The following is a 21,453-nucleotide window of genomic DNA, read 5'->3' as shown; positions in this document are numbered from 1 at the left end:
CCTCCCTCCTCAGTATTTATCTTTCGAAAAGAAAGAAGGAGGGGTCTCGAACCATCATTTGAAACTTTCTACAACTGGTCAGAATTAATATGTGTTGATTGGAATAGAAATGCAAACATATTAATTTGGAAAAATTCCATCTTTAACTATTATAACGAGTTTCAGACCCTTCTCAAGTCAATCGTTAGTGGCTCGCTCTTCAATTGTTAGAGACTACTTTTATGGACACTTCTCGTACCAAAACGAACAAATGAGCTTTTTGACGAATTTAGGTTTCCTGTTTTCAATTATTCTCAATAACATCAATGATCAAAAGAATACAGCCAAAAGAGGCAGATTTGGTAAATTATGGTTTATTTATTTTTGTCGAACAAAATAATTTTTATTTATACAAATGAACCTCCAGCACCATAAATGTGCTATGGCTTTACCACACCATCGAGACATTAAAGTACAGTGGAACATATTGAACATCCTGTATCCAGATTTTTCTATAACTACGTGAGTACTCATGAAAAAAAGTCACGAGTTTAAGGGTTCATTTTGCCATCCTAAAGTTTGTTAAAGCTCTCACACACAGGTGTGTCGGGAAAATATTTATCTGGTTCAGCGGACTTGGACCATAGGACGATTATGGAAGCCAGAAAACCTGAAGTTGTACCATTCAACAAGAAATCTCATAAACATCCAGCTATTCATTCCAGCGCAGACCAAAATGGGACAATCTAGGAGCCAACATATGGCACTGATGTTTGGTTTTGTTCTTCCAAATGTGCGCCCAGTGTTTGTTTCCCATTCGTAGGAGGAAAAATTATACTACTTCAAGGAGCAACTCAACTGATTCCATCCAGGTTATCTAATCCAGAAGACAAACTTTCGGGTCTACCTTCTTACGAAAACGACGTCGACAGGTGGAGTTTGAGAACATTAAGCAGCAGAAAACTGACAACTGCAGCACACGTGAGAATAACTATGGTGGAGTGTAATTTAGTTGGAAGCCTTTTTTGTAAGTTTCCCGGAATTTGTTTCAGAATGTTAAAGGCGCGGGAAATTTGAAATTATTTCCAAAAGATTTTCTTCAAAAGGACACTTTTGAATGATTTTGACGAAAAATGGAAGTACCGACTATCTTTTAAAATCTAAATCTTTTATATCATCCATAAAAGAGATAAAAAAGAATTTAACAAATTTTGACAATTTTGACAATTTTGACAATTTTGACAATTTTGACAATTTTGACAATTTTGAAAATTTGGCAATTGTGACAATGAATGGTGACAGTTTTGACAATGAATGGTGACAATTTGTCGAAGTTTTAAAATTTGTTATTGAATACTTGTTGTTTAAAATGAATTTGAAAATATGTGACCATGCTAACGAGATGATTAGGAAAGAATCGATCCTCCACGTCTGTCTTTTACGATGTCGAACAAATTCATGGATGGAAAGTTTCTCCTCCCAGGGCAATACGTTTCTCACAAAGATTATGGAGCGAATCCGCTTGGAATTAGTCAACAGTATCATGTCCTCGCTCCTAAATCATTCCGGCAAATCGTTTCCCATTCATCAAACGATTCCTTCCGGGTCCAATCCCAGATTCAACGATTGAAGAGCGAAAAAAAACGTCCCCATTCACAGAACACGCTCAACCGAACCTTGCCTCGATTCATGATCCACAATTTTCTTTCGAAACCTACTTTCAGATCACCCGGATGTGGCCCAGATGAAGCTCCCACTGCATCGATTGGCGTCCTCGGAAAAAGCAGCCATCGGAACCAGTTCAAGCAGCACCAACAACAACCCCAACCCAGTGTCCTCATCTTCCTCAACGACAACAACCACCTCAACGACGCTCGATACCGGCCTGGATCAGGGATACGGAAGTGAGCGGTCACCGGAAGACGAAATGCCCCCGCCGCTGCTGCTGATGCATGAGGCCCAGTACAACGAGATTCTGGCCAGTTCGCAGCAAACGCAACAGCCTCCGGTGAGCGTCGTTGAGCCAAACGATTTGCAGCGCTTCTGGAACTACGAGAAGGCCGCGGCCAGCTTGATTGCCAGCGGCGAGTACGGATTCATTACCAAAGGTGAGTTTTTCATTGAGTAGGGAAGCACATGTGGGGGGACTGTGAATTTGAAATTGAAAAAGTTTGAAATTCCATGCAAAATGCGAAAATCTTTGAATTTTCTGGTTTCACTTCAACTAAGAAAATCGATGGATGATGTTTCACTTCATTTACACGTCTTTAACTTCTTCGTGCTCGTGAATCAATTTTCATGAAAATCGCTATAAAATTGTTCGAGTTGTGTCCCATTACAAAATGATTTTGTATGGGAGCCCTCCTTCCATAAAAAGTGAGATTTTAGAAATTATTATACAAACCATCTCTGGCCCAAAAAAACCCTCGGATACAAAATTTCACTTCATTTCGACCGTCAGTTTATACGTGGTGGTGTTACAAAGAAAACGACTCCATCTTTATGTATAATATTTATATTTAAAAAAATTCACCTGGGATACTACTGTTATGCTTAAAGTTGTCCAAACACAACATGAAATTATATTCAAAATCTCGTAAAATCAATTCTGGTTAAAGAAAATTTTAAGGAACAAGAATAACAATAGTTTTAAATCTTTTGGTTGGTTTCCAATAAAGTATCTAACAATCTATTTTTAAACTGTTTCCTTAAAATTATTTCAATAATATAAGTTTGCTAAGACGTCAGGCCCGTACGAAGAACCTATCCATGGGGCCTGCAGAAATTCAAATTAAGCTGAAAAAAAAAAATCAATTGCAAAAATGCACATTAATTAAGAAATTTGATTTCTGAAACTATTTTCCTGCTCAAGAATCAAAGTTTCCAATCGATGCTTTTCTGGTAAGTCATTGGAAATCTGTCATTTATAACATGTTTCCTATTCTGAATAAGAAATTGGAAAAAAAAAAATTATTGAAGCAATCTGGTCTACAAATTTTATATCAATATTTCTGGAGCACCAAGAAAAGGATACGTAAAAATATTTCGAACAAAGCCAAATTTAAAAGATTCGGACATAAGTCTTGGGACATAAATTTAAGATCAAAACAGTTATTGGCCATGATAAAATTATTGCTTAGTAAACGAGAATATGTTGATAAAGTTTATCCATATTGATTAACATTTTCTCATTTAAAATATCCGCACTAAAAACATAAATTATCAATAATTTTAAATTGAAATGTGCACTTGCGATAAGGAAAAAAGTTGGATTCCATTAATCATTTAAGAGAATTTGTTTAAAACACATATTTATGTTTGTTTTGATAAAGAGATTAAATTACTTAATTTCAATTTGATTTTGTAATTTGTAATCAGAATCAGAGATAAACTGTTCTTTATTTTAACTTTTTTTTTCTAGTTTTGAAGGAAAACAAAGCTTATTTTGAAGCTTATAATAATAACTTTATATTTGTGTGTTCAATTCATCACTTAAGGATTATATTTATTGATTAATATAAAACCGTCAAAAATTAAAATAAGCAATTCTTCCAAATGTTGTTAATATTAAAATCACAACGCAAGTACTAAGTAATTAGATTAAAACAGCCTATTCAAATTTAACTTTGAAATTGTTAGTTGAAATCACTTTTCAAACTATTCAACGATTTTTTTAAATATAAAATCACGATGGATTTGAAAAAAATAAAATAAGGGAAACGTGCCATGTATCAATTAAAAAGATATAAAGGATTTCAAGAAAATTATATTTTTGGATAACAAAAATTAGGATTTGAAGATCAAAAATATGCTGGTTGAAAAAAATTAAAAAGTCCAAATATTATTACTTAAAATTAAGTGAATTTTTTAAACATTACAAGCAAATAAGGAGATGAGAGATATAACTTTTTAAACATATGAGAATAAAAAAAATTTGAAAATTTTTGTTGAATCTTAATAATAAAATTCAATTGATAACTCCAGGATATGAATTTAGTGAACAGTCGTTAGTCTCGAACATCGAATTTTCAATATAATTACACTCACTAAGGTTATCTCAAGGTTACCAGATTTGACAAAAGTCCGGCCCGACTCGGTAGCCCGGATTTCATTGAAAAAAGCCTGGATTTTGCAAGGATTTATTCACTTTATTTGCCAAAACAAACAAAAAAAATGTGTTATTGGAATTTATATTTTTTCGAGCAATTTTTATTAAAATAACCATGAAAAGTTGTTTGAAAGCCTTTGATGTTTTCATGTTTTTTTTTTCTTGATTTGTGTTTAGTAATTCCTGAATTTTAACCAAATTGGCCCGGATATTGGCCGGATTTTTGGTCGACATTTTGGGTTTTAATGCTCAAATTTTGCTAGGTTTTAAGATAAAATAGCCTGGATTTTTCGGCCCGGGACGTGTTGAAAAAATTCTGGCAACTTTAGGTTATCTGATTGCCCGGATTTGGCACGAATGTTTTCACTCTATTTGCAAAATGAAAAAAAATATTAAATTGCGAGATAACGATTATGTGTTTTGCGTCCAAAACAATGCTTTTAACAAAGTTTATCCAATAAATCTGGTTGATGAATAAAATTTTGCCCAGATTTTGAGTTGTTAACTTTGATACCGAATGCCCAGATTTTGTAAGGTTTTAAGATAAAATAGCCCGAATTTGGATAAATGCGGAATAATATCTAGTGAGCTTAGGTTTGAATCATTTTCAATGTTCTGGCTCCAATTTTTTTTAATTTTAAAATTTTTGCCTTTGACCGGATTGTGGAATCTGTATCCAGTTTATTATTTTTGATTTTCAGTTCGGTTCATCATTGTGTCAAAACCCTGATTCGAATCTTGGGTTTGCACTTAAAACTTATACGATTCATTTTCGATGTTCGAAACTCATCATTACGCAGAATTGAAACTTTAAAAAGATCTATAATGGTGATCCACAATTGAAATATCAAAGTGTCATCATTCGTAGTTTTCATTCAGATACACTAGTTGTATTACGAATAAATAGTTGAAGAAAAAATAAATATAGAAAATGAAAGATTAAAAATTTATAAATAAAGAGATTTTTGGTTAAGGATTCTGTTTGTTCTGTTGATAACTATTGGAAATTTCTGTTAGGAATTAAGATTCAGAAATCAATTCTAAATCAAAAAATAAAATTTTTCAAATTTTCAAGATTCCAAATGCAGAGTTCAGATTCGGAATTAGAAGTCAAAATTGCCCTAATTTTTTTTCTCATGATTTTAACAATGAAATAGATTGTAAATGGTATTTTGTTGTTAATGAAATGATTTGTTCCTAATCTGCAAGTTCAGGAAAGTTCATTTGAAAATATATTTTATTGGATTGTAGTTAAACATTATTCATATTGTAGATACTTTAAAATCCTAAATTTAAACAAAAATCTTAATGTATAGATCATACAAGAGTAAAAAATAAATTTGATTTGAACCCCAAACAAGTTTTTCTTGCAAATAAAGCCTTTTCTCATTTATCTTTTAAAGAAGCCAAAAAAAACTGAAACTTTTAAGGAAAGTAAAGTTTTTTAAAGAATAAGGCCGGAACAAATTTCAAATCCTTCTTTTGTCACTCGGAGTATGAACACCGAAAGGGGGGGGGGGAGAATAAAAAATAATACAAAAAACAAATAAATTGCAATAAATTGCACGAAATATTGAATGCAACCAAATTGCATACAATACCATTGCACAAAATCTATAGATCATGCAATTTTTTATCGAAGAATTCAATGAAATCAAGAATAGAAAAGGTGAAATACCTCCCATCTTCCAAAATTTGTTTTTTTGTCTTATAATCTTTCGGATATTTGAATTTTTTTTCGAAATTTGTCACCCAACACCACCTTCATGAGGCAGTTCTTCCTACGGTCCTGAGCAAAGAAGCCCCCGTGAAATGATTTTTCAAATATTTTCTCTTTCTAATAAGTTAAGTGGGACCCCTAGAGTAGACATTGCAAAAGTTTTCCCGCATATTGTGAGCTGAGCAAATCAGGCCCTTTTTGTTCAAACCTGACAAAATGGCAACAGAAAAAAAAAGAAAGCGAGGATAACCACCTGAATTTTAACCTACATTTGCATTTTGATACGAATCTTATTTGTGATTTCGTTAATTAATGCTAATAATTGTATTTTGCAAATAAAAATCGAGCTAGACTGTCCTCTTTTTTTTTTTGAAAGCCTAAGCGTGTTCGAGAGAAAACTAGAATGTTTAAACAACAGCAAAATATGCATGATTCCGGAATACTTGTGTTTTAAAATTATCCTCTGCTGATGAAAATTTCCTAAATTAAGCTTATCATTTCCAATCGCCCATTTCCAAGTTATTTTGTTATAAAAACAATCTCATAGTTGAATTCGGAATTTCATTGATTCTCTAAACATGAATATTTATAGGTTTTTTGTCTAATCGTTTTCTAGATTAAAAAAAATTCAAATACAAGCAAATTTTCAACATTTATGGTTTTTCTTCAGTTTTATGGTTTATTTTAGGTACTAGATTATACTTATTTGATTTCATTTTTATAATTTGTTTTAAACCATTGATTCCCACTCTCAATTAATGTTTTGAAATGTAACTTTTATCAAATTTAGAAGCACATTTTTGATAAGTGCCTATTTTTTAATATTTTTTTCTGATGAAAATCATTTTTTGGTAATTTTGAATTTCAATCCACATTACATTTTAAAGTAATTAACGAACTACATGTTTTTTTTGTGTCTAAAGATATACAATTGAAATAATCATTTGAATTTTAAATTTTCAATTCCTGCTATCGCTTAGATTGTTAATTTGATTTTCAATTTCGAATGTTTGTCATTTGTTTTTAAAATCTTGTTTCGAAGTGATAAATTAAATATGAAACATACAATGATGGCTCTGATTTCAGATTTTAAATGTTGCTCCAAGAAATTTGAATTTAATCCTTATGTACGGTATCGAACTTATTTTGGACTAGGGGACTTATTTTGAAGCACCTTGTCTCGCTCTCTTATATAGCAACTAACCATAAAATTTTTAAACAATCACAGCTTCAGGTTCTAATCACCCGAGCTTCAGGTTCTAATACATTGAACCACATTTTTTCATGATTAGTTGCTTTATAAGAGAGCTAGACAAGGTGGTCTAAAATAAATCCCATGTTCTAAAATAAGTGTGAACTCTAGATATGAAATCTTAGTATTGTTCCCAATTGTCATGAGAGAAATATTCATTCTACTTAAGATTAAGCACATACAAGGCGTTCAAAGGTGAAATAAAAACCTTTTAGTATTTTTTTTATTATTCTAGATAAATAATAGAGTTTAAAAAAAACGTGAATTTTAAAACTTTGCATTTAACAGCTTTAATCAGAGTTGTATTTTTGATAAATTGATTAACTCTTCCGCAATGTTTGCACGTGAAGTATAAAAAACAATATTTTCAGTTACGATAGAACTACTTAAACATAATCGTTACTTGAAAATAATATACTGAGCTCATTTTCAGACTCTTAGCACGATTAAAATATTATTATTATTACTTCGGGATGGCATTCAATTATATATAATCGGTTCACAGGAGTCCCCAAACAAAGTTATCCCGGGCCCCCTGTTTGTAACCAAATAGCATCCCATTCAAAATTTAGTACCATTTGCTTGAATCGTTCTGAAGTAAGGTTGCCAGATTGTCCGGTTATATCCGGGTTTGCCTGGATAGTTGATTCAAAATTTCGGAGCAGTCCGACCCGTGTTGTGTTGTATATTTTTTTGTTTATGACTCCAAAACAAAATTTTACGAACTTATTTGATTAAAAAAATATGAGGGTTGGTTTTTTGGAAGCCTCGGATATAATTTCGAACCTGTCAAGGTGTTTCAATGGGAATTTTTTCAAATTTTTTCTTGATTTTTGTTGAGTAATTTCTGGGTTTTGAAAAAAAAAATCCTTAATATTGTCCGGATTTGTGGTCTTAAATTTTGAAATCGCATGCCCGGATTTTGCCATTTTTTTTATATGTAATTGCCCTGATTGTCCAGCCTGGATACGTGCTGAAAAAATTCTGGCAACCTTATTCTAAAGTTTTGCAAATGTTTTTTTTTCTGCTTGGGAGATCCTCTCCTCACAGTAAAAGAGAGGGGTCTCCTTTTTTTTTAAATATTAATCAAAATTTTCAATCTGAATTGGGATTCTTTTTAATTATTTATTTTTTTGAAAACGTGTACTTAATCTCAGTTTAAAATAAAATATGAACTCTTAATGTTTATCATTATTATTTTTATGATGGAGTTTTAAATTTAAATAAAGATTGTTGGAATTTTCAGTGAGCGTTCAATAGGTGATGGGAACATTAGTTGATATTTTTTCAATAATCAGAATCTGGATTTGTTTTTTTTTGGTTTCTTTTTATTCCAACCCACTTTCTGTAACTCTTAAATATTCTTGCTATAAACTTAGATAAAATATAATAACTTTGAAGCATGAATCCAACGAAGTCATATGTTTTAGCAATCTTAAATTAAATGTCATATTCCAGTCTCAATGAATAATCCGAAATTTGAAATTCAAATGTTTCGAAAATCAATAATGAATTTTAACTAGGATTCATGCCATGAATTGAACAACCATGTTTATTTTATCAACTCTTGATGTATCAGACTTAAGTTCTCAATTCTTTTTATTTGATTACAAGTGTGACAATCGACAGAAGAATAAGCCAAATAGTAACATCAGTGAATAAAGTCCCGGAGGTTTTCTGAAACTTGTTATATTGAAAAATAACTCTTTGAATCATTATTTTATCTTATCCTGGAAACCCTGATGAAATTAGGAAATCAATAAGTTAAATATCAGATTGAGTTAGCAGTTTCTTAAACAAGGGGCAAATTATGGTTTTTTTTTCAGATGGGAAAAGTATAAATGGTTAAAAAAAAACAAATATTGGTAGTGGATTTTTTTACATAAAAAATTACAATGTTTGGAAAATTCAGTTCTTCTGTTAAGAAATGAATTTCATTGGAACAGGCAAAAAAATTATCTCTTCCCATTGACTCACCTGTCGAAAGTTTTCCCCCCGCGCTCTGAAGGATCAATCAATTTCAATCGTTCCGTAAGTTTGTCTCTCTCGCCATGTCCCATGAATGGAAGATAACAACTTTCTAAGCCACCATTAACCTACATTGTTAGGTGGGGGAAAAACTCGTCGTTCGTTACAATTTCGCACGACAGCCGAGCCTCTAGCTGCTAGTAAAAATCCCAGGTCAGGCCGGGTGGCTCCAGAGAGCCAGGGAGAAATCCGGATTGCGTTGAGCTGGTCATTAGTCACCTGTCAGGGGCTGTTGGACAGTTGCAATGTGTCCACCGGACTAGAGATTGGCCACCCTTTTGACCCACCTATAGAAAAAAACACAGAATGAACGTGAATGGGGATTGTCGACGATGGCCTCAATTTTGTTCGGAGGCGTTTTCCCACCTACAACTTTGTCTCTCATCTGGAAGATAACGACAGGAATTTTAACATTTATCACGATAGAATTACAACCTGGAGAATGGGGTGAGCCATTTTGTTTTCCCAATCGAGATAAAAGGGGAAAATTTAGTGGTATTTTACTGGTTCGACCAAAAGAAGATTGATTTGAAACAAAAATGGAAAAAAAATCCAATAAATACTTGATTCAAAATCAAAACTTCTACTCATTGACCTTGGCCCATCGAGCACTGCTTCAAACGTCAGCTTTAAAGTGTTTTATTGCGCAAAACTTTCCTAATGAAATGTAGATATTCAAATGGTCGAAAAAAGGGTGAAATTAACTGCCAATTAAACCCTTCTCTAGCCAACCCGAGTAAACCCATCGGAAGTGGTCCTCACGAGAAATCCAGTCCATTTCTTGATTGGCACCGGCTGCTGACAGTAATTATACCAGCCATTAGCTTTGCGCTGTCCTTTTTTTTGGGGGCGGGAAAGGCAGTTGGGGACCGACTTTCTTCGGAAACTTCCGGTTCCGTTTGACCTTCGTCAACCAAGTTTGTCCTTCCTCAGCCCGTTTTGGGGCTATGTTTTGTTTTGATTGAAGTGTGTATATGTGCCGGCCGGCCTAATCCAGTCAACTTCTTTTCGCTCGGCTAAATTGGAATACAAATCAGACTTGGAAGGGACAATTTATCACCAACGAACGTTGGCGTTTTTTTGTGGTTCTTTTATTTATTTTTTTTACTCCCTCACATTCAAAGAAAATAAAACAGTAGCATTTCAGCTCAGTCAACTCGTGTTAATTGAAATTGAAGCGTAATCTCTCGAAGGGGACTTGGTGCAATTTTCTCGTTTCCATAGCAAAATACCAACTAACACACTAAAGAGACATATGCCAAAGCCGGTGACAATTAAAGCAGGATTTATTCAGTGTTTGTCATCTTTCTTCCGCATCTCCCACAGATACCGTCTTTCTGGTGCAAGTGCCGAAGGGAACCCGCGGTCTGGGCCTGTCCGTTTCCGGTGGATCCGATTCCAGTGCGTCGTTTCCGGGGCTGATCAGGATTAAGCGGCTGTTCCCGCATCAGGCCGCCTGGGCAACGGGGATGCTGCAGGCAGGAGACATTTTGCTGGAGGCGAACGGAATTCCGCTGACCGGGCTGACTAATTGCGTAAGTTGATGGATTATAATATTAGACAATTAAATTAAAGCGGTTCTTCAAAAAGAAATTCCAATAACTTTGGAAGTGTAAATTTAAACTTGAAGTTCTTACATCAAATATATAACAATTATTTTAATTTTTTAAAGATTGGATTTTGATTAAGATTCAATTTTGTTGGATTTTTTTTTTTTACACAAACACATACAGGATCTCAATGAAACTTAATGTTTCCTCGAAGAGATTCCTTTCACTTAACTCTAAGCGTACATCTTTCGAGGATATGATGGCTAGCATCTTACAAATGCTAAAACCACCAACCCACAGAAAGTGTACTATATATGCCGTGACCGGGATTTGATCTCATGACCGTTGGCTTAGAAGACTGGAAGGCTATCCTCTACGCCACGGGCTGCGGCTGGATTTGTTTGAATCGAAAAATTAAATCATCGTTTAAGAGATCGTTTAACATCTTTTTTTTTTGTTAGAATTACCATTGTATACTTTCTTGCATGGCGACCGTCATTTTTCAAAACAACGAAACAACGTAGTCGGCAATTGACCACGAGGATCAATTTCTGAATTAAGAAATTCTGGATCGAAAGGAAGTCTGTAGTTAGATGGGGTTGTAATATCCAAATGATAGAGTTTTTTAATCTACTTTCTTTAACAAAAGTTCTTTCCCCTCAATGTTGATATATAGAAAATCGGTTCAATAAAAATTCCTAGCCTATTATCGAATTCAAGATATCTCAGGAGCAATTTTCTTTTCAAAAATCTGCCTTTAATCTGGTGAAAATGTTTACCAATACATTCGTCTGGCTTAGAGAAAGAATTTGTCCGCCTGACAAAAGCTTTGGAAGGAAGGAATAAAAATTCCAGAAGACAAGCCCAATCTCCGAATGATTTATGGAAATTTGATTTGCTTTTCTCATCAATTCATTTAGGAGCAGGCATTAGTCATTCCATTCAGAACATGATTTTTTGCTTTTAAGGTTTTTTTTTAAACACTTTTAAGCTTGGTTGGCCAAAACAAGCTTTCAATCGAGCGAATCAATTTGAATTTTGAGTGCTTTGGAAGGCCTCATCAATAACGGAATCACTCAGAAAAAAAATTGATAATGTAAAAGAAGAAAAGTACTTATCGATTTTTTTTTCATGAAATTATTCCAAATAAAGCAGAAATTTAAAACCCTAAGAAATTTTACCAAGCTTTTACGCTGTTTGATTGTTTTCATTCCCATATCTTATTTAAGAAGTGAGAAGTACCATAAATATTTTTTAACAATGAGCAACTCTCTGCCACGAACAAGGGATATAAGATTGTATAATGATAATGAATTCTGAATAAATACTACAATTGACCTTAACATTTCCAAAGTAACATTGATTTTTTTTTTACTATTTTGAATTGTGAAAAAAATCACCAAACCTTTAAAAACGGAATAATTTCAATTTTTTTTATCACAGGGACACCAATTACCGTAAACTGGGGGAACTTTGATCACTTTTTGCTTTTATTTTTGAATATTATGGAAGGGATTGCCTTTTCGTAATACCTAAAAGCTTTAAAACCCTTACTGAGGTGAGGAGTATTAAACATAATAATTGATTGCAGTAAATTCAAACGACATTGGTGGTTATAATTAAATGTTTGTTACAAAACCAGATTTCGAGTTGCGGGGTAACTTTGATCACTATGGTTTTTACGTGTCTCAACATCTTCAAATTTATTGTTTTGATGCCATTTAGCACTGAAGGCTCAAAACATCGATAAAAGTATTTTTTTTTTTTATGGACTAAATTGACTTTTTCAACGTTTTCTTCAAAAATCAATTATACTGAAAAGATGGACAATGTTGCTGCATACATTTAGGGGCAAAAAATTTAAACATTTATCAATATTTTTTGCCTCAAAAACAAACAAAATTTTACCTTCATGCAGTTACCTTAGTCCTCGCACAGTTTCCATCTTCTTTTTTTCTTCAAACAAAACCATTTGATAGGGTTTTTAGCCATTTTTTCTATACTGGATTTTTCATGGAAAATTACCGTTATTTTTTCAATATCAAAAAATTCTCATCAAATGACTATAAAAATTAAGCTTTAACTTAACCTAAACCAAGAAAAAAGATTAACTTTCACACAAAACAACCCATTTGCTCCTAAATGCTTGAATTTTATCAGGAGAGATGTTTGTTTATGAGCCTTCAAAAAACCCGATATTTTAAAATTTTAAAATTATATTTTCAGTAATATAAAAAATCTTCTAATAAAAACCAAATTTTGCTTATTTGTAACTCAATTCATATGCTTTCAAACAAAGTGAACAGTTTTCAAATATTTTAACTTTATACTAAGTTAATGATGATTATCTGCAAAAATTTCATGTTGATCAAAGTTACCCCGCTGATCAAAATTCCCCCAGTTTACGGTACTCGTTAAACAAATTCTGTATTTAAATGGCTTTTTTCAAACATTATTATAAATTTCTTGCAATCGTTTAAAAATTGAAACCCTTCCCAGTAAAATTACATTTTTTTTTATTTTTTACTAAACTTCAACAGAAAAATGCATAGCTATGAAATTCAACTTGATGGAAATCACCAACGTGTTTTGTAGATACATATCCAAATAAATAATGAAAAACTGAATAGAATTTGCGTTCAAGCAACTTTCTTCTCGATTTTAACTAAATCAAATTTTGTATTCGCTTACATATCACGTGAAAGGCAATTTGCTTGAATATTAATCTATGTTTTCTAAGTACCTATGTTTTTTAAAAGTTTAATTTAAAAAAATCTAAATTGAAACACGCATACGGTGATTTACCTTGTCAAATTTAAGTTATTTTACAAGAATCCAATTCTTTTTGGTGCCATTTATGAAAAGTTTACCCAAGTGCACTGGTCAAATCAAAGCTCAATGTAATTGTAAATTAAAAAAAAAATACCAATGAAACTTCAACAGGAACCGATCAATTTCGACATTTTTCCAAATAAAAAAGCAAATGTTGAGAAGCCCTAAGCTTTTCTAAAATCTAAGTTCCTGATGAAATCAAATACTAAAGTAAAATTATGAGAAATAGAATGCAGAATTTGAATATGAGGGCAGTGGAATTGAAAAATTGAAAGACCATCAAATGAAGTTGATTGATGCCCATTGTAATTTCACTCTATTTGACATTAATGGGATGAATAAAGAGATTTAAGTTCCCTTTGAAAAAACAACTTGACATATGAACATATAAGGGGAATGAAATAAAGCAGGTTTAGCGTTTTGAATAAATTATTCATTTTTTGCTGTGAACTCCTTAATTAAGTGCACTGCCAGCCAAAAGTTTGGGGTCACCCTTTATAAAACATGAAAATTTCGATCGGTTATTCCGGATTCCATCTTATTACATATTGGAATTCTTTTGATCGTAATCAAGAGATCGTAAGCAAAATCTTCTTTGTATGTATTTGACAAAATGTTAATGTCGAGTTTCAAAAAATAACTTGTAATAACTTTTAAGACAACAAAATTATGGTCACAATAAATTTGCATATTTTTAAACGGTCGGACTATTTGGTGAAAATCGTCAGAAAATGATGAATCTTTAGCTAAAGTTCTAAAATAGTTAGTCTTCAAAATTATTTCAACTGAATATCCACAAAGCAAGTTTAGCTCATTAGCTTCCAAATCAGGTTACCAGATAAAAAATACCTTGTTTGAAAAGAAAGATACGCGTGAAATAATAGTGCATGTTTTAGAAGACTGATCCCAAACTTTTGGCCGGGTTGATCCCAAAATTTCGGACGATGACTTAGGTAGCTATTTTATGTTTTAAGTAAATTGCAAATTTTTCGCACAATTTTGAACAAATGTATTTCATTATAAATATGAAAAAAAGGATTCGAATGCAACTCGAATTTTGAAATTTGGTCCATCCCACCCATGAATTTGAAGTTCGGTTTTCGAAAAACGTTCTAACTTTGAGCTAAATTTAAGTCATATAAACTCAATATTAACGATGAGATGAGATTAATGAAATCAAAAGAATTCCAATATGTAATAAGATGGGTGAGATATGACCGATCATAATTTTCATGTATTTGAGGGGGGGATCCCAAACTTTTGGCCGGCAGTGTCAGTACATTATTTTTCATTCGAAAATCATTCAGTGGAATTCCAAACTAATTGAGTATGAAATTGTTCAAATTCGTACTCAATCTTTAAAATCATGTGAAAAATCACTGAGACGAAATTAAACCTGATTGACTAAACTAAACATGTAGACATTATTTTTGTGTATCGTCCTTCAGAATCAGCATATTTTTGCTTTTAACACAAAAAAAAGTTTTGTGGCCCGCTAGATAATCTTAAATCTGGAATTTTGCCCGCTTGTTGCAGATGTTGTCCACCTTTTCTATATACGATAAGTGATTTTTTTTTAAATCTAATTAAGTTTGAAAAGGTTTAAAAGATTTTTATTAGATCTGCATTCAATAATGTGTTAATGAATTATTGATTTGTTTTTTTTTAATTGTAAATAATATTTTTGAATCTTTTTTTTTTTTTTTTGGAGTGTAAGTTGAAATCAAAGCTAAAAAAATAACTACACTTTTTCCAAATTTTGAAAGCTATCGACATTTAAAATAAAATGAAGGAAACGCACTAACTTAGCATTAACATTCCTTTTTCAATTTGTCGTTTTTTTTCTATAATTGCAAACAAATTTTAAACTCTTTTTTTCTATTTTTTTTATTGTTTCCGGGAGTTTATCTCTTCATACCAAGTTTTTTTTTACACGGTATCAAATCCGTCGTTCATACATGGGACTTTAAATATTTTCTCTCACAAAGCGTGTAAGAAAATCGTTCTCATGACAAAAAAACCGTGGAAAAAGCCGTATTTGGAATATGAAGTGGAACCAACCCGTGTTAAAAAAAAATTTAGTGTGTTATGATGATATCGATGACCTACCTACAATACTTCTCCGTACATTGGACTTGGACTTGTTATCTGTTAAGAGCTTGAAAATGTTTAGCCAAAGTTCATTTTACTATCCACATTAATTGTCACAATAATTTGATTTCTCTATCTAAATTCATCCTTTTAATTTTTACTGTTCATACTTCCACTGTCTTGAACTCAACTTCGGAACAGGAATTTTTTTTGCTATTTATATATGCGTTTATTCAACTAGTTTGATTGACTTTTCAGTTATTAGAAAAATTTGTCTCTCATGATCACTTGCTTCCGTTTCAAGTAACTATTCTCTTGAGCCATTATTTAAAATATATTGAAAAACATACAAAAACAGGCCCGTGTGAAGGACCCGTCTACGCGCGGGCGAGCAGGGGAGGGGGTGTTATCAGTGCACACTGGTACAGAACATCAATCTAGCGGAACTAAATTAATAGCGCCCAGGGATGAAAAGATAGACTTTTGGTATCTTCGACAACATTGCATAGTTTTACAAGGCGCATACTTTGAAATAAAATACAGAGTCGAGGGGTCCACCAATAGCAAGATAAAAATGCTAACTATTTTGTTAAGCATTTTAGAGCTTTGGTTTTTTCTACAAAGTTGTTTATCTTAACAAAATACATAACTTTGCTGAACAAGTCAAAGTTCTACAATTTTATTCTAAGGAGTTACAATGAAATTAAGAAAAATACCTTGAAAAAACAGTTTTTTAAATCTGAAACGTTGTAGGTAAGACAAAACAATTTTCAGTCTTCGAAACAAAGTTGTAAAATGTTAAGTTCTACAATCGCTTAGTACATTATGATGTGTTTTGAAATTGCTGAAGCGCTGCAGATAGCATTTAGTGTAATATATTAACGATTTTCAAAGCAAAGTGGTTCGAATTGCGCAAATTTTCGCACCATCAGCCAATGTGGATTTTATTTTTGGTATTAAGAAGAATTATTACCATATAAAACTAGCGTGGAACTCGGTGGAACTTGAAGTAATTTTAAGATTGAAAATCTAGTATTTTGTTCACAAATATCACTTTTTTAAAGACACTTTATTAGTTTCTTAGTTTCTTTGATGCAATTTACTTGCAGAATTTGAGAAAAAGAAATAATTAGATGATTTAACCGGTTTTCCGTTTCAAATTTATCAATAGAATCTGTTCTAGTACATCATTACATAAATGATATCTGTACCAACACGTGAAAGTGATTTAATTCCAAAAGTAAACTAGCTTTCAGCTTTCAGTAGCTGGTGGCAGGCCAATTTTGGCTCTATTTAACGATAAAAACACTTTTGAGATAATAAGTTTTCGTTGGATAACAAACTCAATTTGAGCAAAGGATTTATGACCATTTTGAAACCAGAGCTGACAACACGTTGATATACACCATTTATTCCTGACCGAAGCAAATGTTGTAAAAACAAGTGTCTGAAAAAGTGATATTTGTGAACAAAATACTAGATTTTCATTTTTAAAATTGCTTCGAGTTCCACCGAGTTCCACGCTAGTTTTATATGGAAATGATTCCTCTTAATACCAAAAATAAAATCCACATTGGCTGATGGTGCGAAAATTTGCGCAATTCGAACCACTTTGCTTTGAAAATCGTTAATATATTACACTAAATGCTTTCTGCAGCGCTTCAGCAATTTCAAAACACATCATAATGTACTAAGCGATTGTAGAACTTAACATTTTACAACTTTGTTTCGAAGACTGAAAATTGTTTTGTCTTACCTACAACGTTTCAGATTTAAAAAACTGTTTTTTCAAGGTATTTTTCTTAATTTCATTGTAACTCCTTAGAATAAAATTGTAGAACTTTGACTTGTTCAGCAAAGTTATGTATTTTGTTAAGATAAACAACTTTGTAGAAAAAACCAAAGCTCTAAAATGCTTAACAAAATAGTTAGCATTTTTATCTTGCTATTGGTGGACCCCTCGACTCTGTATTTTATTTCAAAGTATGCGCCTTGTAAAACTATGCAATGTTGTCGAAGATACCAAAAGTCTATCTTTTCATCCCTGGGCGCTATTAATTTAGTTCCGCTAGATTGATGTTCTGTACCAGTGTGCAGTGGTTTCGAAATTTAAATAAAGCTTCAAATGATAACAATACCAAAAATGAACAACAAATAAAAAAAAATGAATTCTTAAACAATTTTCTTCCTCATTTGTGACCATCACACATGCTCGAAAGCTCTACTGATACGACTTAAATTCAATCAGAATCAATGTTTCAAATTAATGCGATTTCTGGTAAGTCATTTATTATTGATTCAAAATTCTGAACTAGAAATTACCTTAAGAATAAATTATAAGAAGTCAAGTTTACAAATTTGAAAACAATTTAAAAAAAAAAACTAGAAATAGAAAGTGAATAAGAATTTCAAATAAAACCAGAATTCGAAGCTTAGGGCATGACATTCAGTGCACAGAAATAGAATACATATTAAAAATATAAACCAGATTTATAGTTAAATTTAATCCAAATTATAGAATAAATTTCTGACCGGCTGAAAAATGAATCATGATTCAAAATTAACAATAATTATATAATTATAATAAATATATTAATGTTCTTCATTTTCAATTGAAGTGTGTTTAAAAAAACATATTCCATTCATCATTGAAAGTTTAAACTGACAATGTAAAAGTTGGGCTAGGTATGGAAATTTCTTGCGATCCATTTCTTGAATGAAAAATCAATAAGAACTAAAAATGAATAATTCACCGTTTTGTTGTAAATATTGAAAGCAAGAAACATATATGTACTTACATTTTAAAATTTAGCAATATAGCTGCAACTTTGAATCATTTTTCGAATTTTTCATAGATTAAATAAAAAAAATATGTTCGATTCAAGAAAGATGATTTAAAATAATAAAAATAAATGGAACATTTTAAATTTTCGACCCAGATTTTCTTGTTAAAAATTTCAAGTTCTAAATATTTTTCTATTGGAATGGATGGAAAGGATAAAATGTGGAAACTTTGTATTTCTTATCATAAATTTAAATTTATAGGTTTCTTAGAATTTTTTTTTTCAAAACACAAAAATTCAGGATTCAAAACAAACGTGAACGCTTTTAAAATATAACCTACATAAAATTGAAATTGTTTGACGAAATTCGGATGAACTTAAAAACGATCTTATAAAATTCGGTAAATTTATTTGAAAATTAAATCAAAATGTTATGAATGATAATAAAAGTTTTTAACATATGAAAACATCTTACCATTCGAAAAACTTATTTGAAGCATGAAATTGGTTGCTCAAAGAAACATCATTTTGAAGTATGTATTTTTAAAATACTTAGAATTAAGCGTCCTTAGCTCTTATCTTTTGTTCAACTTTGTTTATCAACTCAAGTTTAGATGATACGATTTTAAGTTTAAAAATGAATTTGAAAACAATATCGACTGTTGAGTGAAATCAATCATTGATAACTAGTGAACCTACAAATTCACATGAAATTAAATGAAAACTTATTTCAAATATGTTCATTGTACTTCATTTGGTTTAAGAATAATATTTTTATGAAAATAATGTCCAATGTCCAAAAAGTTAAATTCTACATTTTTTTTATAATTTGAAAACATATCACCACAGGTATAACCGACATCACTAAAGAAAGTTTAAAACAAAAAGTTTTTTTTTCATTTAACAAATTTGTTCAATCTTGTGAAACAATTTGATGTTTGATAAAATTCCAGTTTTTTTTACAGAATGTCGTGAAGTAAAAAATAGAAATCTCCTATAGCATTTTTCGCAGATGCTCCTATTTTTTAATTTTTTTAAGTTTTATTGCAGGAATATCTCAAATATTTTTTTCTTATTTTCAAAATTTATTTCATAAATGAAAGCTGATTAAATAAACAAAATGCATATGTTGATTCATGGAACCCAAATTAATCATAAAACGATTGTGTAATTTTTCAGGTTAGCATTTAATAAGTTCCACGATTTTTTGCACCTTGAAAAAAATGTGAATTTTGCAGCCTAGTTTAATTTAAAAATTGAGCATTTATTTAGAAGAACAAAAAAAAATTATTGAGACTGAAATTGGTTTCTTGAAGAATATTTAACATCAGCATAAAATCTGAACTGAAAACTCAATATTTTATAATCAAAAAGATGAGAAATACAATACAATAACTAGGTTTCAGAGTTTATCATTGCTTATTCTTTTGACCATTGTAAGTATCAAACACCTGTCACATGACTTCCTATTTTTCAACATGTTAATGTTAAAAAATAGTATTCGATGCATGAATTTTAAATTTCATATGACTGTTTTCAATTTCTGAACTCGGTTTTATCAAAATTCTGAATGGACCAAAAATCGTATTGTAAGATTTTTGTCTGTGAGAATGTTACTTTCAATACAAAGGCTTTATTGAATAGCAATTCTTAACTTATAATAAAAAATTAGTGACAATTCTTGATCGTCATATAGTATCTTAAAAAGAAATGTCTTCAACCTAAAGTGATTAAGAACTGAATTCCAAGCTAATATTCTGGCATTTTATAACTCTTATTTTTCAACACCAATTTAAAATCATTTGTTGATTTGAAAGCTTTACTTGAAAAAAATTGCCATGGGGGGGGGGTTAAAATCCTAAACCCTATGCCCCCCCCCCTCCAGCCCCGTTGCACGGCATTGACAAAATATATCTCATTTTGGAAGCGTTATCAAATTTTAAATTTTTATTTCACATTTTTCTCCAAACTAAAATAAAGGAACAAAATTTAACACGTTTGTTGCCATTAGACCCATATTCGGGTGACGGGTGTATTTTTCGGGGGGCCGCGTGACATAAAAAACAAGTGACGCTCTTTTACTCAATTCAACCGATATGTTTCACCACGCGTGTTCAATAATGAACCCGTCTCTATTAATGTTCACGCTTCAAAAGTTTTTTGGAGCCCGGGAAGTAAAACTACCAAAATGAGCGTGGCGACAAACGTGTTAATAATAAAAAACAATTGTGAGTAACTCTCACAATTGATACACTTGTTGTAAAAATCAATGATAAAGATTTATAACTTCAATCAAAAGCAAAAATCAAGTGCTTAAATATGTTTTTTTTTAGTCTAAATTGGTCAGATGAGCCAATCAATTTATGAACTAAGAAATGACATAGAAAAAATTAAATAAACCCTTCAATAAATAAAATACAAAAAAAAACCTGCAAGGTTTCTTATTAGAAGATCCCATTTTAACAAAACCAGCCCCTATCTGGTGAAAAACTATTTCAGCCAGTTCACATAGAATAAGAATTTGTCCAAAACATTGTGAAATGGAACAAAACCTTTCAATCGCGGAGTGTTTTATGAAATTTTGTTTCGGTGTTATTGACGGTTAATTCCGGGGCAGACGTGAGTCATTTCTTCCAGAGCACGATTAAAAAGTTTCTATTGAAGATTAAGCCTTTAAGGTGTTGCAATTCTCAATTTTAATTTTTTATTTTTAGTGTTGTGATTCAATTAAATGATTAAATTCAAAGATGAAAATCATATTTTTCACCAATCCACCAACTCACTTTTTACAATTTTTTTTTTTAAATCGGTACAGAAAATAAAATTGACAATAATAATTTTTTTTTTTCAATGCTCATTTATTCTCTCTCATACTATTAGTTTTATTCAAATGTTTTTCATTATTTATGTTAAAATTTTCAAAATTCAATGTTTTATCAGGAATGACAGAAGAGAAGTTCTTGTTTGTTAAGAATGAAAAGCTTTGGTTCATTTCCTAGTTATAAGAGCAGTTTGCCTATCCTGGACATATTCATGCATTAAAGCACTCTCTGGAGCCACAACTAAAAATATGTTGTAAAATAAACTAGGAATTCCTCATTTTGGAAGCA

At 31.4% G+C, this 21,453-nt stretch overlaps 1 protein-coding gene across 1 annotated transcript in view; it reads left to right on the top strand.

Annotated features, from left to right (window-relative positions):
• LOC129740087 (uncharacterized) overlaps nucleotides 1-21,453 on the top strand; it is a 287,784-nt gene that overhangs the window by 209,935 nt on the left and 56,396 nt on the right. The window contains exons 6-7 of the mRNA XM_055731691.1: nucleotides 1,704-2,087; nucleotides 10,414-10,622. Of these exons, the coding sequence (XP_055587666.1) occupies nucleotides 1,704-2,087; nucleotides 10,414-10,622 (593 nt within the window). The remainder of the gene's footprint in view (nucleotides 1-1,703; nucleotides 2,088-10,413; nucleotides 10,623-21,453) is intronic.

This window comes from Uranotaenia lowii, chromosome 1 (genome assembly GCF_029784155.1).
Source record: "Uranotaenia lowii strain MFRU-FL chromosome 1, ASM2978415v1, whole genome shotgun sequence".
In the NCBI taxonomy this organism is placed as follows: Eukaryota; Metazoa; Arthropoda; class Insecta; order Diptera; family Culicidae; genus Uranotaenia; species Uranotaenia lowii.
This window is presented reverse-complemented; position numbering and strand designations above follow the sequence as displayed.